The sequence below is a fragment of the Salvia hispanica genome, chromosome 2 (assembly GCF_029641045.1).
Source record: "Salvia hispanica isolate PSC_SH4W2 chromosome 2, Shi_PSC_v1, whole genome shotgun sequence".
NCBI lineage: Eukaryota > Viridiplantae > Streptophyta > Magnoliopsida > Lamiales > Lamiaceae > Salvia > Salvia hispanica.
In genome coordinates, this window is record NC_142693.1 from 60,395,181 (window position 1) to 60,409,239 (window position 14,059).

Here is a 14,059-nt window from a genome sequence, read left to right on the forward strand (position 1 = left end):
CCACGCCAAACTCACTATAGGGAGCCGCGGCTGGGCCACGAGCCGCGGCTCTACTATAGTGGATGCTCTAATAGACCGACCGTCTTAGGAACAAATTTTCTCGTTTGGTTTGTAGTAATGGTATCAGAGCCAATCTCGGAGTGGTTTGCTATTCTTTCCTCTCGCCTAGCCACTCTTTTAGCTTGAGCATTTAAGCTTATAAAAAAAAGTAGTGGTTTGGTAAGACTGGCCGTAACAACAATGAGGTGGGCTTTATGAAGGTCAAATTGTTATTGACTAAAATCATTAAACAAAATTATACTCCTATTAAATTAATTTGTACTATTAATTTATAACCATAATTGCTATAGGATTAATTATGTAGTCGTATTGATAATTGAATGTAATATATTAGTGTTTTTCCGCATTTTAGTTCTACTTGGTATCATACTTATGATATGAGATCTTGATCTTTATTAAATTAATGGTACCGAAACTTTCTTTAAATCATTAATTGATTTGGACCCATTAATTGATTCAAATGACGTGTGTGTTTTATGTCACACATGAATTTAATTATTTGCGTATACACCCGCATATATGGATACGTAGCGTAGTGATCGATTCTAAAATTATTATGGCTACATATATGCGTATAGTGTGTGTGTTTTTGAGCACACACTATAAAGAGTAGCCTCATGCTTCTCCTTTTGTTCTTCATATATGTTTTTGTGTCACATTTATAAATACATATCCACATTAAAGAATCTCACAAACCTAACCTCACTACCTATCTCAACTTCATTTCTCATGGCACAAATTATCCTCATCGATCCTCTACCATTTTCCGCCTCCGCCTCCGTCTCGTCTCCCGGGGGCTCAGATTCCGACGAGACGAAGAACTCAACATTAGCCCAAGAAAACACAAGGAAAGACGGGAAAAAAGGCGACGAAAAACATCCGACTTACCGCGGCGTGAGGAAGCGGAGCTGGGGCAAATGGGTGAGCGAAATCCGAGAGCCGAGGAAGAAGTCAAGAATATGGCTCGGGACGTATCCCACTGCTGAGATGGCAGCTCGGGCTCACGATGTGGCGGCTCTAGCCATCAAGGGCCAAGCTGCGGTCTTGAATTTCCCTGGCTTGGCTCACGAGCTGCCCCGCCCGGCTTCTTCCGTGGCTAAGGACATCCAAGCCGCGGCTGCCAAAGCCGCCTCCTTGTCGTCCCTAGCCGAGCCGAGCCTCATAAGCTGCCATTCCTCCACGGATTTGGCTTCGGACGACGCTGTGAAGTCGGCTTCCACGGCTCACGACGATGAGGACGACGCATTTTTTGACTTGCCGGATTTGTCCCTGTCTAGCTCTTCGTGGCGGCTTACCGGAGCCGATATTGGAATATTCCGGCTTGAAGAGCCGTTTTTGTGGGAGTGTGACTACAAGTAATTTCTTAACTATTTCAATTTCTTTATCTTTTTTTATTTTCTTTTTCATTTTTCAAATTTGAGTTTGATGGAACAAACTCGAATATATGATACAATGAATGTACCACAATTGTTGAGTAATTATCACTGTATATAGTTTGAAAATTGTGATCAATCACAATATGAATGTATATGTTTCGTTAGATTAATTGAACTTTGATTATGAGTGAAGTAAACCGTACTTGTCTCTCATTCAATTCTTTGTTATTAATGGTAAAAAAAAATGGTGTTGCATCATTTTGAGTAATTAAAATGACAATACTTGATTACTTTCGATATATTTATAATCACAGTTTGTCCTTCCTAGTTGATTTTTTATCTTTGGTTGATGTGTAATTTCGCACGATTTATAGTACGGTACCTAATCCTCTAACATACATAAATGCCAATTATTGATACATTCAAGAAATATTTAATACTTATATAAATAATTAAAACAGTATTCTGAAATATATTACACTATTGTTTTTTAGCATCGACATATAGACAAAATGAGATAATGCCCACTTACAACCGGTACGCGTTGATGACAAAAAATTGCATTATCAAATTATTGTAACCATGTGTGAGAATAACTATTTAAAATACAATAGTACTATATAGATGCAGAGGTATAAATACCAGTCAACCATTCTTTACTAGTGAGTAATTTAATACTACTATTATTATTTTACATCATAAACTACTAAGAGATTAATACATGGGAAATTCCAAATGTACCCTCGTGTTCCCTTTTAAGGCCACTATTGGCTCTTTTGACTTGATTCAAAGCTTCCTACGACACACTTACTATTCCGGAGATGCTCTCTATTATTTTTCTTTTTATTCATACTTTGAAAAAGTAGGGAAAAAAAAGAAAAGATTTCCATTAGATTCGCGGAGTCATCATCTATATATCATTATTAATTTGTACGTATATATATTTATAGGTTTGTGTTAAAATGATATATATCTTAAAGTGATATTATATTATTACTTTTAGACAATTATTTGTACATGTGGACGAATAATAAGTTACCATGTGACAATTATAAAAAACGTTTAAGAGTAATTTTTCTCGGTCTGCAATATTCAATACGCTAGACTGCAATTTTTGTCCGTCTGCAATATCCAATACGCTAGACTGCAATCTATAAATTGCAGTATAGCGTTTAAACTATTGCAGTGTAGTGTTTACTACCTCCGTCCCTGAAAGTTTGTCCCATTTTTTCATTTTCGTTCGTCCCCCCAAAGTTTGTCTCATTTCACTTTTTACCATTTTTGGTTGGGCAGATTGCAGTGTAGCGTTTAAACTATTGCAGTGTAGTATTTACTACCTCCGTCCCTGAAAGTTTGTCCCATTTTTTCATTTTCGTCCGTCCCCCCAAAGTTTGTCCCATTTCACATTTTACCAATTTTTGGTAGTGGACCCCATATGCCACTAACTCATTCCCACTCAGATTTTATTATAAAAAAACTAATACTCCCCATGTCCCATTAAAAATGAAACGTTTTCCTTTTTTGGTTGTCCCATTAAAAATGAAACGTTTTCTATAATGGAAAAAACTCTATCTCTACTTTTTCATCTCTCTTACTTTACTTTCTCTACAGTAACTCACAAAACAACACTGCATAAAATCTCGTGCCGATTCCCAAATGTTTCATTTTAAGTGGGACGGGGGAAGTATATAAAAGTAGGATCCACAATCTACTAACTTTTTCAACTCACTTTCCATTACATTTCTTAAAAGCTGTGCCAGGTCAAAGTGAGACAATATTTAAGGGACGAATGTAGTATAATATTGCAGGCTATACGTGATGTCAGAGTGTCACTTTAAGAGGTGTTGTCATTTTAATACACCCCTTTATTTATAAATTATATATATAAATATTAGTAGTACTTTACATAATATATGTAGTGTTATTAGTAAGCATCGTTTAGTTCATGTTAATGTTATTTTAATTTATTTTATTTTAAAAATATTGTAGTCGTCGTTAATTCTATTAATTGATAATCGAAGCTTGAATGTAAATGACAGTTATAAGCTCGTAGATTGTGTTTGCATAAGATGTACAGTGTAATACTTCCTTCGTCTAATAATAACAGAAGTCATATTTGGTGTGATATGGATTTTAAGAAATATAAAAAATAGTGAATAAGAAAAATTATGACACGAGTTTTAAAAAATGTAAAGAATAGCAAGTTGGAAAAGTTAGTGGGATGTGAATCTACTCTTTTATATTGATTTTATTATAGAATGTGAGTGAAGTAAGTTAGGGGAATATGAGTCCACTTTTTTATATTGGTTTTATAATAGAATGTGACTAAAGTGAAATGCGAGATTTGCTTACTATTTATTATAAATATGAAATATGACTCTTATTGTAAAACATGCCGAAATGACAAAATGTGACTATTATCGTGGGACGGAAGGAATATTACTTTATACTCCGTATCTATATACGTAGGTTCAATTTGTTGGAACGCATTCACGTTTTAACCATTTCTTAACTTTATGAAACAATTATTCCCTGTTGGACCCAAATAATTGGTGCTCTCACTAAGATTAAGAATTATTTTGATAATCCAAACTTCCTATGTTTTGCGTGTTACAATGATTGTAGCATATGAAGAAGGACGAAATTAGGATTTAATAATAGACAAGTGAAATTGTACTTATCTATCCAAATTTGGATGAACAAAATTCGGAGTAATATTTATATAAAAAACAAGGTATGTAGTATGTACAATATAGTTAAAAGAAATTATACTGATGACATGTTGGGGTCGCTAGGGGTTGGCCTTGCATATAACTCTCTAAACTATAAAGTACATATTTCCCGTTCACAATTACACCACAAAAAATTTATTAAGGACACAAAAATTAAGACACAATAACTTAGGATGTAAAAGAAAGCGTTCATAAATGAAGAATAAATTAACTTAATCTTTTACTTGTTTAACTTTTTCATTTGCATCCTCTAATTTTAGTTGAAACACCAACAATAAAGACGTTTTTTTAAACATTTAGAAATATAAATTATCGTCCTTAATTGCATTAAAAAAATTATATATTTCTTCTTTAGTTTTGGATCATCCATAAAAAGGAGTCATTTTCTATTTTTGATAAATTTATCTCTAATAGGGCGAATCTTATATTTTATTATAGATAACTCAGTTTTCTTTCTTTCCGCATTAATAATTTTGGGAGCTGACGTCTGCATTCAATTACTCAACGAATTAATATGGCAATTATTGGCTAGTGTAAAATAACAGAGCTAGGCTAAAGCGTCTGGACATGGAGAATCCGAAGTCCTAACGCAACGAGTTATATTTGAGAATGTGTAATTAATTAAAAACACAATAACTCAACAATTATTTAGTTAATTTGGTAGGGCATGTAATTAGTTTGCTCAAATTAAAGCTAAATTATATTTGAGATTTTAAAAATGAAAAGTTGCTTTGAGAGAGTAGGCGAGGCTAGCTGTCAAGTGTAAAGTGCGATTCATTCTAAAATCTAAATAATGTTGATGTGTAGACCTTTAGTTATTCACTAAATCAAGTTAAAAACTATTCATATTTATAATATATAAATTCTGAAGTGATACTCGATCCTTTTACCAAACGTCGTGTATATTTAACTCGGCACGGATCGATTTTGAGAAATATGAAGAAAAAAGAGTTAAAAAAGTTATGGTATGAATGTTTTATTTTTGTATGTTACTAATAGATTATAATAGAATGTGATTATAATGAGTTAGTAGAAAGTAGGATTTATTTACTAAAAATAATAAAAAATAAAATGGATAATATTTTATGGATGGACTGGCAAAATGGACAATATTTGAGAGGAAGAAGTAGTATAACTTTAATGTTAAAATATCTGAATATAGAGTAGTATATTAAACTTGTTATACCTACCCAAAAAAACGGAAAGAATTCTTAAGCATGCATATTAAATTAACCTATAATAATTTAGCAATTCATGGATGTCACCAAATAATAACGTAAGGGAATCAACACCAGTGAACAATTCTACAATTTGTCCCATATGGTCCAAAATTATTATAATTGTGTAACCGAAATTAGAGAAAGAGTTGACTGTTAGCTACACCAATTATGCATGCCGATTAACTAACAAATTTGGAAACTATACAATCATTCTAACAATAAATTTAGTGCAGCTGATATGATATATATTCAGTTTTTTTAAAATTTTACTTAATTCTGTCTCATTTATTATTGGATTATACTGAGATTACTTTCTTAGATAAGAATGAAGAAGTAAAATTGGACCACTGTATCTCCCTTCCTTAATACATAGTCTATTTCTCAATGAGTAGTCTATTTCTCAATGATTTAGGCATAATTCTATGAATTATTATTGTTTGCACGTTGGCAAATTTAAGGGACAAAGTCGATCACTTGGGCCCACTCATATCTTTCAAATAGATGCTCAAATTAAAGTTCCCAATATTATAGTTAGGGCCCATTTAACATACCCCTAGGTGTAAGTGTATCAACAAAAAGTAAATCAGTTTAGGCTTCATAATAAATTAATTAGAAGCCCAAATCAAAAGTATAGGACAAATGGTTCATGCAACATGCATGTATTAGTAGTTAATGCTCAGCCTATTAAATATTACAGCAAATTAAAGCATAAATCACTCACACTATTAGTGGCCTGGCCCCACGAATATTGAATAATCTTTCGTAAATGCTTGCATTTAATAAAATTATCGTTAATTATAGTAGAAAATAAAGATTAGTTGCATACAATCCGACAATCCGTAAATGTATTTTCAATTGAATAAGTAAAGGCAAAATAAATTCTTTAATATCCATACTTTTACTTTTTACAGTAGTGGAATTCTTTATGATATACTCCTCCGTTCCTGAATCATTTTTCCATTTCGAAAAATTTCCTCGTAGTTAGTCATTTCATTATATAGTAACTTTTTTTTTCTTACTTTACTCTCTCTCTTACTTTAGTCTCTTTACTTTATTCACTTTTTATTTTATTCTCTCTACATTTTTCTCTTTCTTATTTTATTTATCTATTTATTTAATACACTCAACATTTTTTTCTTAAATTCTGTGCCGAAAAATTTCGCCTCAACTATGATGGAACGGAGGGAGTATTTAGTTTATGGGATCTAATGCAAACTCTAAATATTGTACAAACTTCAAACTAAAATATTATCAACATAGTACAAAATAATAGTAGCAACAAAAAATATCAACATAGTATCAAAGGTTGATGATGTGTTTACATTGTGTTCTGTTATTTTATCATGTATTGACATTTTCTAACAGTACAGATCATAGTTTGAAGTTTGTACCGTATTTAGAATTTGTATTTTATCACTGCCCTTTAGTTTATTAATCTCTCCGTTTCACAAGAGTAGAGTCATTTAATTTTTTGCACTCGTTTTGAAGAAATGATAAAAAATGGAGTAGTTAAAGTGAATAAGACATAAAGTAAGAGAGAAAATAATATAGGGAAGACCCTTATCTATGTTATTCTTTTTTTCACTTTATTCTTTTACACTTTAATTATTTATTATCATTTTTCAAAATGAGTGAAAAAAATGAAATAACTGCTATGGAACGGATGAAGTATGTAATTATACTTTTACTTTTATAATTAGTTTAATAGGGGTAGCATGGTCGAGAATCATGGTTCAAACCGTTGTATTGTATGTATCCATGGTTCAGGTTAGAAAAGGAAATGAATATTAACAAATTTGCAATGTTAAAATGGAAATAAAGAAAAAGCAAGATCTAGTTCCCTTTTAGTTTCCAGCACGTTTTAATTCATATTTCAACAGTGCTAAACACCATAAAGCTCGTTTGTTTCATAGTACTCGTTTCTAGAATATGAAAAAAATCGTTAATTAACCATCAATTTTATTTCTACACAATCGCTCTGAAAAAATCCTAACACAATCATAAAAACACTTTCTAATGTTTCTTCTTAACAATACTCATCATATTAAGTTAATAACCACAATTAAAATGATAGTAATCTATAATATAAAAATAAAAACTAGTCAAACATATATATTTTCAATTTCCGCAAGAAAACCAAATACGGAGTGTTGACTCTTTATATTCGTATATACTCGTAAATTATACTCCCTCCGTCCCGCTTTAGCAGTCCCATTGACTTTTCTGCTTTTTAAAAAAAAAATGATAAAAAATAGTTAAAGAGGAGAAATAGTAAAGTAAGAGAGAGAATAGTATAGAGAAGAATCTTATCTACGTTATTGTCTTACTTACTTTACCATTTCTCCACTTTAACTATTTTTTATCATTTTTACAAAAAAAGAGCAGAAAAGTCAATGGGACTGCTAAATCCGGAAGGAGGGAGTAATTGAAAAAGGAGTATGTAAACCAAGACATAACCTTATCTTTCCTTTTTAAGTGCTAAAAAGCTGCAGAAATTGCCTTTCAAAAATAATGTGATGTATATATATTGAATAATCCATTTTTGTCGCCTCATATGGTCATATCACTCAACTTCAATGATATATATGCGCAATATATTCAAGTACATTGACACTAATTTTTCTGATACTTCAACACTAATTTGCTTCAAATCTAGATTATGCAATAGGCCAATAAAGTTGGATAACAAGATGTTGCCTTTGGATACTACGGCAGGCAGAAGCTTCACCTAATAGAAACATAAAATAGTTAACAAGAAAACTTGCACACCAAATAGATAAAAATCAAGAAAGTGAAGCAAAACAGATGAAAATATAGGCAGTACCTTCGCGTCTATTATCTCGTTCTCCATGAATTACGACAACAATGAGAAGGACGATGAGAGAGACCAGCAAGGAAGACCTATGCTTCTCATCAAGAAGGTCATCAAGTTGTGAAGTAGGATATCGTTTCGAAGCAGTAGGCCGGAATATGTCATTCACGATCGATGCAAAGCTTTGGACATGGCCAACCCCAAATTCCATTTCAACATAACATCTGCCAGCTCTGCCTCTGCCTTCTTGTTTAAGGAATAAGAGTTCATGTATTTGACATAATATAGTGGCTGAATATATTATCATTGCTAAAACCATATTGTAACAATATATTCAACATATTCTTTTTTGTCAGTTAATCAACTAATGGATTATATTTTCTAATATCAGTTGAATATATGAAACAAACACGAGATGTACCAACACATTCCATTGCTGAGATTGCAACTACTCAAAAATGCTAATTCTCTTCTATACATTTGAATTGGTGTAGTTAATCTTGCAAGTAAACAAGAATTTACTATGTCTATACAAATGTTCATTGTTTGCACATGCATTCAGGCACTGGATATGCCAACACATCTCTATCCACCTTCCTGCTCCTCAACTCAGGCTGCCCCATGGAGTACTTGTGCACCTTCCGCACGACGCGTCTCATCTCCTCCTCGGACACCGACCCATCATCGAGCAACGGGATCATCGCCCTCTTGTTCGGCCTTATGTACTTCCGGTGCCCCACATACGCCCGGTGCCCCTGCATCGCCCGCCCCATGTTGCCCCCGTGCGAGGGCACAAACACGTCGCTACTAAGCGACACAATGTAGTCTATGGCCGCGAGAATAGACGACCGGTTCACGTAAGGCTCTAGCTCCCCATCCCGCGCCAACGTCTCCTTTGTTGCCACGTTCGGGAACTCATCCACGAGCGCCTGCAGCGCGCGCCTCCCCCCAAACGGCTCCCCTCCCGCTATGTACACACGGGCACTGCTAGGCGCGCCCAACGCCTTGACGAACCTAGCCACTTCCAGCGCACTAAGAGGGCAGAGCCCTGCAAGGCGGCGCGCAGGTCTGGTCATGTTGAGGCGATCAGTTAGGAAGTCCGGGTTGGACCTCCGTTCGTTGGCTATGATGGCGTCGTACGCGTCTCCCAACCCGGTGACGCAGCCCGTCCGCACCCATACATCCTTCTCTATCCTTAGGTGGACAGCAATGTAAGGCCCTTCAATCCACATCCTCTTTGCTATCTGATTCCCCACTTGTTGCACCCGGGAGGCAAATCGAAGCGCGTGGAACGCTACCTTGCACCGGAGCTTTTGAAGATCCAGGGGGAGATTCTTGGAAAGCCTAGAATCTAGGGCTTTTAGTATCAGAAAGCCATCTTCATTCAGCTGCATTTCATCACAAATTCAAACTCAATCAACCAAAATTCAAATTCACAAATCCGAAATCATCAAAATGTATTATTACTTGGTGAAGGAATCTAGCTCGAATCCACAGGGGGGAAACGTGAAATGGCATTTGATTCGCAACAGATTGCTTGGGAACAAGATGAGTGGAAGGGAGTGATGACACAACACGAACATCAGATTGCAGAGTTTTCTTGAAATGCTCCAAATCAAATATATCTGAAAACTCACTGCAGCAAATTCACAGTCAATTCATCTGCAAAATCCCCAAATTAACAAGAATTGAGTAATAATACCTTTCATCTCCCCAAATTCGATTAACCTGCAAAACAGGAACAACCAAAGCAGCCTCGAGAATTCTGGCAATCACAACCGCATCGACGATCTGATTCCGCTGCTGGTTGAGGCCACCGGAAACGACGACAACAAGGAATCTCCGCCTCTCTTTAGAGATCTTCGCGGAAGATCTCCGATAATCGAGGCTGAATCGGAGGCAGGGACGGTAGCCCTCGGAGTCAGGCTGCGACCAGAACTCTCTCTCAGCGGCGGAGATGTTTGGATTATTGGGAGGAGGGCCTTGCGGGGGCAATGGCACGGTGGAGTCGTGGAAGACGGAGGAGAGGGAGGCGAAGAGGAGAGGGGAGGAAGAGGAGCAGGCGATGGGGGAGTGGGAGAGGGTGTAGAAGGCGAGGCTGCAGATGCCGAGGAGGGCGCTGAGGCTCCAGAGGGAGAGGAAGAAGATGAGAGGGAGAGAGGGTTGGTGGCGGTTTCTGGAGGTCTTCTTTGGGGTGGAGAAGGGGGAAACCGAGATGAGGTGGAGGAAGAAGGAAGGATTCATGGCGATGCATGAGGTGTTGAAGCTTCTGGCTGACTTCGCCATGGGAGCTGAGCTGAGCTAGCTCTGTGATAGTTGAGAAAGATGAAGAAATTGGAGTTGGTTAAGCGGGAGAGGGAAAGAGCAACAGAATCAGTTGTAGGGATCAGCTGTTGCATTGGCATGCATAAAGGTGACTCAATATTGATTAATTAAAATAAATCTAATATTATAATTACAATTTCAAATATATTTTGGGGTTCATATTTTGTACATACACATACCAATCTCTCATTGTAAATTGTATTTTAAATATATAATGAAATCTTTCATCATCTTCGTATGTATATACTCTCTCCATTCTAAGTTACTTGAGTGAAGTATTTTATTGTAGGTGGTCTCAAATTACTTGAGTCATTTTTATTTTTGGCTAAACCCAAAGCATCTAATTTTACCTACTTTCTTTATTTTTTTAAATTACTCTCTCTTCTTTCTTTTACTTTGTTCTCTCATCTACTTTATTTAACTCACTAAAAACAACTTTCTTCAATCTTGTGCAAAAAAGAAACGTCTCAAATAACATGGGACGGAGGGAGTATATTAAATGAGGAATGATATGCTATATACCTTATGTGAGTATCATCCTTGTTTGACACGTTGAAAAGACTGAAATGGTAAAGTAAGAGAGAAAATAATGTAGAAAAGTTATTCTCTGTCTTACTTTACCATTTCTTCACTTTAACTATATATTATATGATTTTTATAAAATGAGTGAGCAAAAGTGACCGCACCCCTAATGTGGGACGGAGGGAGTATAAAACTATACTCCATCCGTTCCTTGTTAATAGAAGCATTCTTTTCGTCACGGAGTTTAAGAATAGCGTGCTAAATGGATAGTAGAAAAAATAAGAGAGAATAAAGTAGGAGAGATTGAGAGAGAATAAAAAGGGAGAATTACTTTTTGCCAAAAATAGAAATAACTCAATTAACTTGGAACTTTCCAAAATAGAAAAATGACTCTATTAACATGGAACGGAGGGAGTAACTATATAAATATGAGACTCTCATTCCACTAACTTTTCAACTTACTTTTCTTCACATTTCTTAAAAAAATTCCGCCCCGAATCAAATTTGAATAATATTTCATGTACGAATGGAGTAATTTTTAGATATATATATTGCAAAGTAAATTAGACTATTACGAAACATGATTTACACATCAAATGCAGATGGATCAATGCTCCAAATTCACTATATAAATAAAATATTTTAATACATAATTTTATCTCATAAAATTGATTTATTTGTATTTTATACTCCCTCTGTCCCACTGGAAATGAAACATTTTCCTTTTTAGGTTGTACTATTAAAAATGAAACATTTCTTAAAATAGAAATAATTTTATCTCTAATTTTCTCTCTCTTTTACTTTACTCTCTCTTCTTTAACTCACAAAACAACACTATATAAAATCCTGTGTCAAAAAGCAAACATTTCATATTTATTGGGATGGAGGGAGTATATACTAGTGTTACCACCCGTGCTATGCACGGGATAAAAGATTTTCAAATAGTGAAAATATATTTACAAATAAATAGATTAAAATAAAGAATATAAAGAAAATAATATAAATATATTTTCTTTTAAGAATATGAATTAATCAAAAATAGTATTCATAAGATTATTGTTTATATGCCTTGAATCTGTATTGTTTGCCGCCCTCGACTCGACGCTATGCTATGTTTCTGGTTTAGGCCCTTATTGTTATATTTCGCCTAGCCCGACGTATGTGTGCCTATTTATATAGAAATAGCATAACTATGTAATCTGAAAACAATCAGAATACAATTTGTTCTTCTTTCTTGCTTGTGGCCGCAGCCAACACAACGTTGGTCAACCATATAAATCTGTCTCTTTACGTTTTTGTTTGTGTCAATTACACAATTACTCTCTTATGTCATAACAATTTATAAACAATCAAAAGTAGACATTTGTAATTCTCTCAATCCAAAAAAGGACATGCATGAATTGAATAAAATAAGATATACAAATAAAGGAAAATGTATTCCTAAATACAGAAGAAAAGAAAAATTTAAACAAATAAATAGTTCAGGATTTTATTCGATAAACAAAGTATTTATCAGTGCCAAAAAAAAAAAAAACTTAGAAAAACAACAACAAATCAGTAGTTCATAAATTAAAAAAAAAAAAAAAACTTATTTATAAACAACATTAACATCTACTATCATCTTCATTATCATCTCCGCAAACTAAAATTTTTAAATTTATGCCCATATTAAATATGACTCCTATTGTGAGACAGAGATAGTACTTATTATTGGAGATACACGAAATAATTCTTTTACCAACCAACATATTTGACATAAGTTATCTACAATTATAAACTAACATTACACCATGTCTAAATTGAGCATGATTTTTTCATTTTATGAGAATTGAGACACGTAATACTTGAAGATTCAAACTATAGAAATTTAAATACATCTCATTTTGCCTGAAAGTAAATAAAATCTAATTTTATATGACGCATGATGGATATTAAAATCTTATCACTATAATCGATAATATTAAGTAAAATATTTTTTTCAATTACGATATACTCCCTCCGTCCCAAGGTATTAGACCAACTTTCCTTTTTGGGATGTCCCAATATATTAGAATCATTTCTTTTTTTTAGCAAAAAACATCTATCTTATTTTATTCTCCACCTACTTTTTTCCTCTCTCATACTTTACTCTCTCCACTTTAACTATTTAAATATCAATTCCTTAAATCATATGCCCAAAAGAAGTGAGTCTAATACTTCGGGACGGAGGGAGTACTTAATAAATACTTTTAGAGTACATCTTTTTTGGTCCACGAACTTTACCAAAGTATCATTTTAGGTCCGTGAACTTTGAAAATATCATTTCAGGTCCATCAACTATGGGTTAATATCATTTGAAGTACATTTTTACTATTTCCAAGTTTTTCTGGACAAATATACCCTTGATACCTTAAAGGGTATATATTTTTAATAAACTTATCCTATACTCATATTTTTTATAAATATCTTTACTATATATTTTTGATGAATTTTCTAAATATAATTTTACCTTCAATATTATCACTTAATTTTGTAATTAAGTGACATGCAAGAAAAGAACCTTATTAAATTTTTTATTATTAAAGAAAAGTTCTTTATTCAATTTTAAAATTCTTTAATATAAAAATTGAAGAAGCAATTTTACTTGCATGTCACATAATTAAGTGATAATATTGAAGGTCAAATTATATTTAGAAAATTCGTCAAAAATATATTGTAAAGATATTTATAAAAAAATATGAGTATATGATAAGTTTATTAAAAATATATACCATTTAAGGTATCGAGGGTATTTTCGTCTAGAAAAACTTGGAAATAGTAAAAAAGTACTTCAAATGATATTAACCCATAGTTGATAGACCTGAAATGATATTTTCAAAGTTCACGGACCTAAAATGATACTTTGGCAAAGTTTATGGACTAAAAAAAATGTTCCCTCATACTTTTATAGTATTTTTTCCAACTATTTTGGACCATCGACTATAAATTAAATTAAGTCCACTCAACGTCAAGCTAATTTAGGTTTTTCTGTCT

General features: G+C 33.6%; 1 protein-coding gene and 1 pseudogene across 1 annotated transcript; one reads left to right on the forward strand and one right to left on the reverse strand.

The window, feature by feature from the left end:
• The first annotated feature begins 647 nt into the window (after positions 1-647).
• Positions 648-1,649, forward strand: LOC125218955 (ethylene-responsive transcription factor ERF039 pseudogene; annotated as a pseudogene).
• Positions 1,650-8,673: 7,024 nt separating this feature from the next.
• Positions 8,674-10,520, reverse strand: LOC125220294 (O-fucosyltransferase family protein). Its single transcript, XM_048122473.2, has 3 exons — positions 9,903-10,520; positions 9,668-9,836; positions 8,674-9,588 (listed from the first exon to the last, which is right to left on the reverse strand). The coding sequence occupies exons 1-3, from the start codon at positions 10,484-10,486 to the stop codon at positions 8,740-8,742; spliced, it is 1,602 nt and encodes a 533-aa protein (XP_047978430.1). The 5' UTR covers positions 10,487-10,520; the 3' UTR covers positions 8,674-8,739.
• Positions 10,521-14,059: the final 3,539 nt, after the last annotated feature.

Coding starts and splice junctions, on each gene's coding strand:
- LOC125220294 (XM_048122473.2), bottom strand. CDS start 10,486: ATGGCGAAGTCAGCCAGAAGCTTCAACACCTCATGCATCGCCATGAAT. Junction 9,837..9,902: donor CGAATTTGGGGAGATGAAAG/GTATTATTACTC, acceptor AATTTGCTGCAG/TGAGTTTTCAGATATATTTG. Junction 9,589..9,667: donor GAGCTAGATTCCTTCACCAA/GTAATAATACAT, acceptor GATGAAATGCAG/CTGAATGAAGATGGCTTTCT.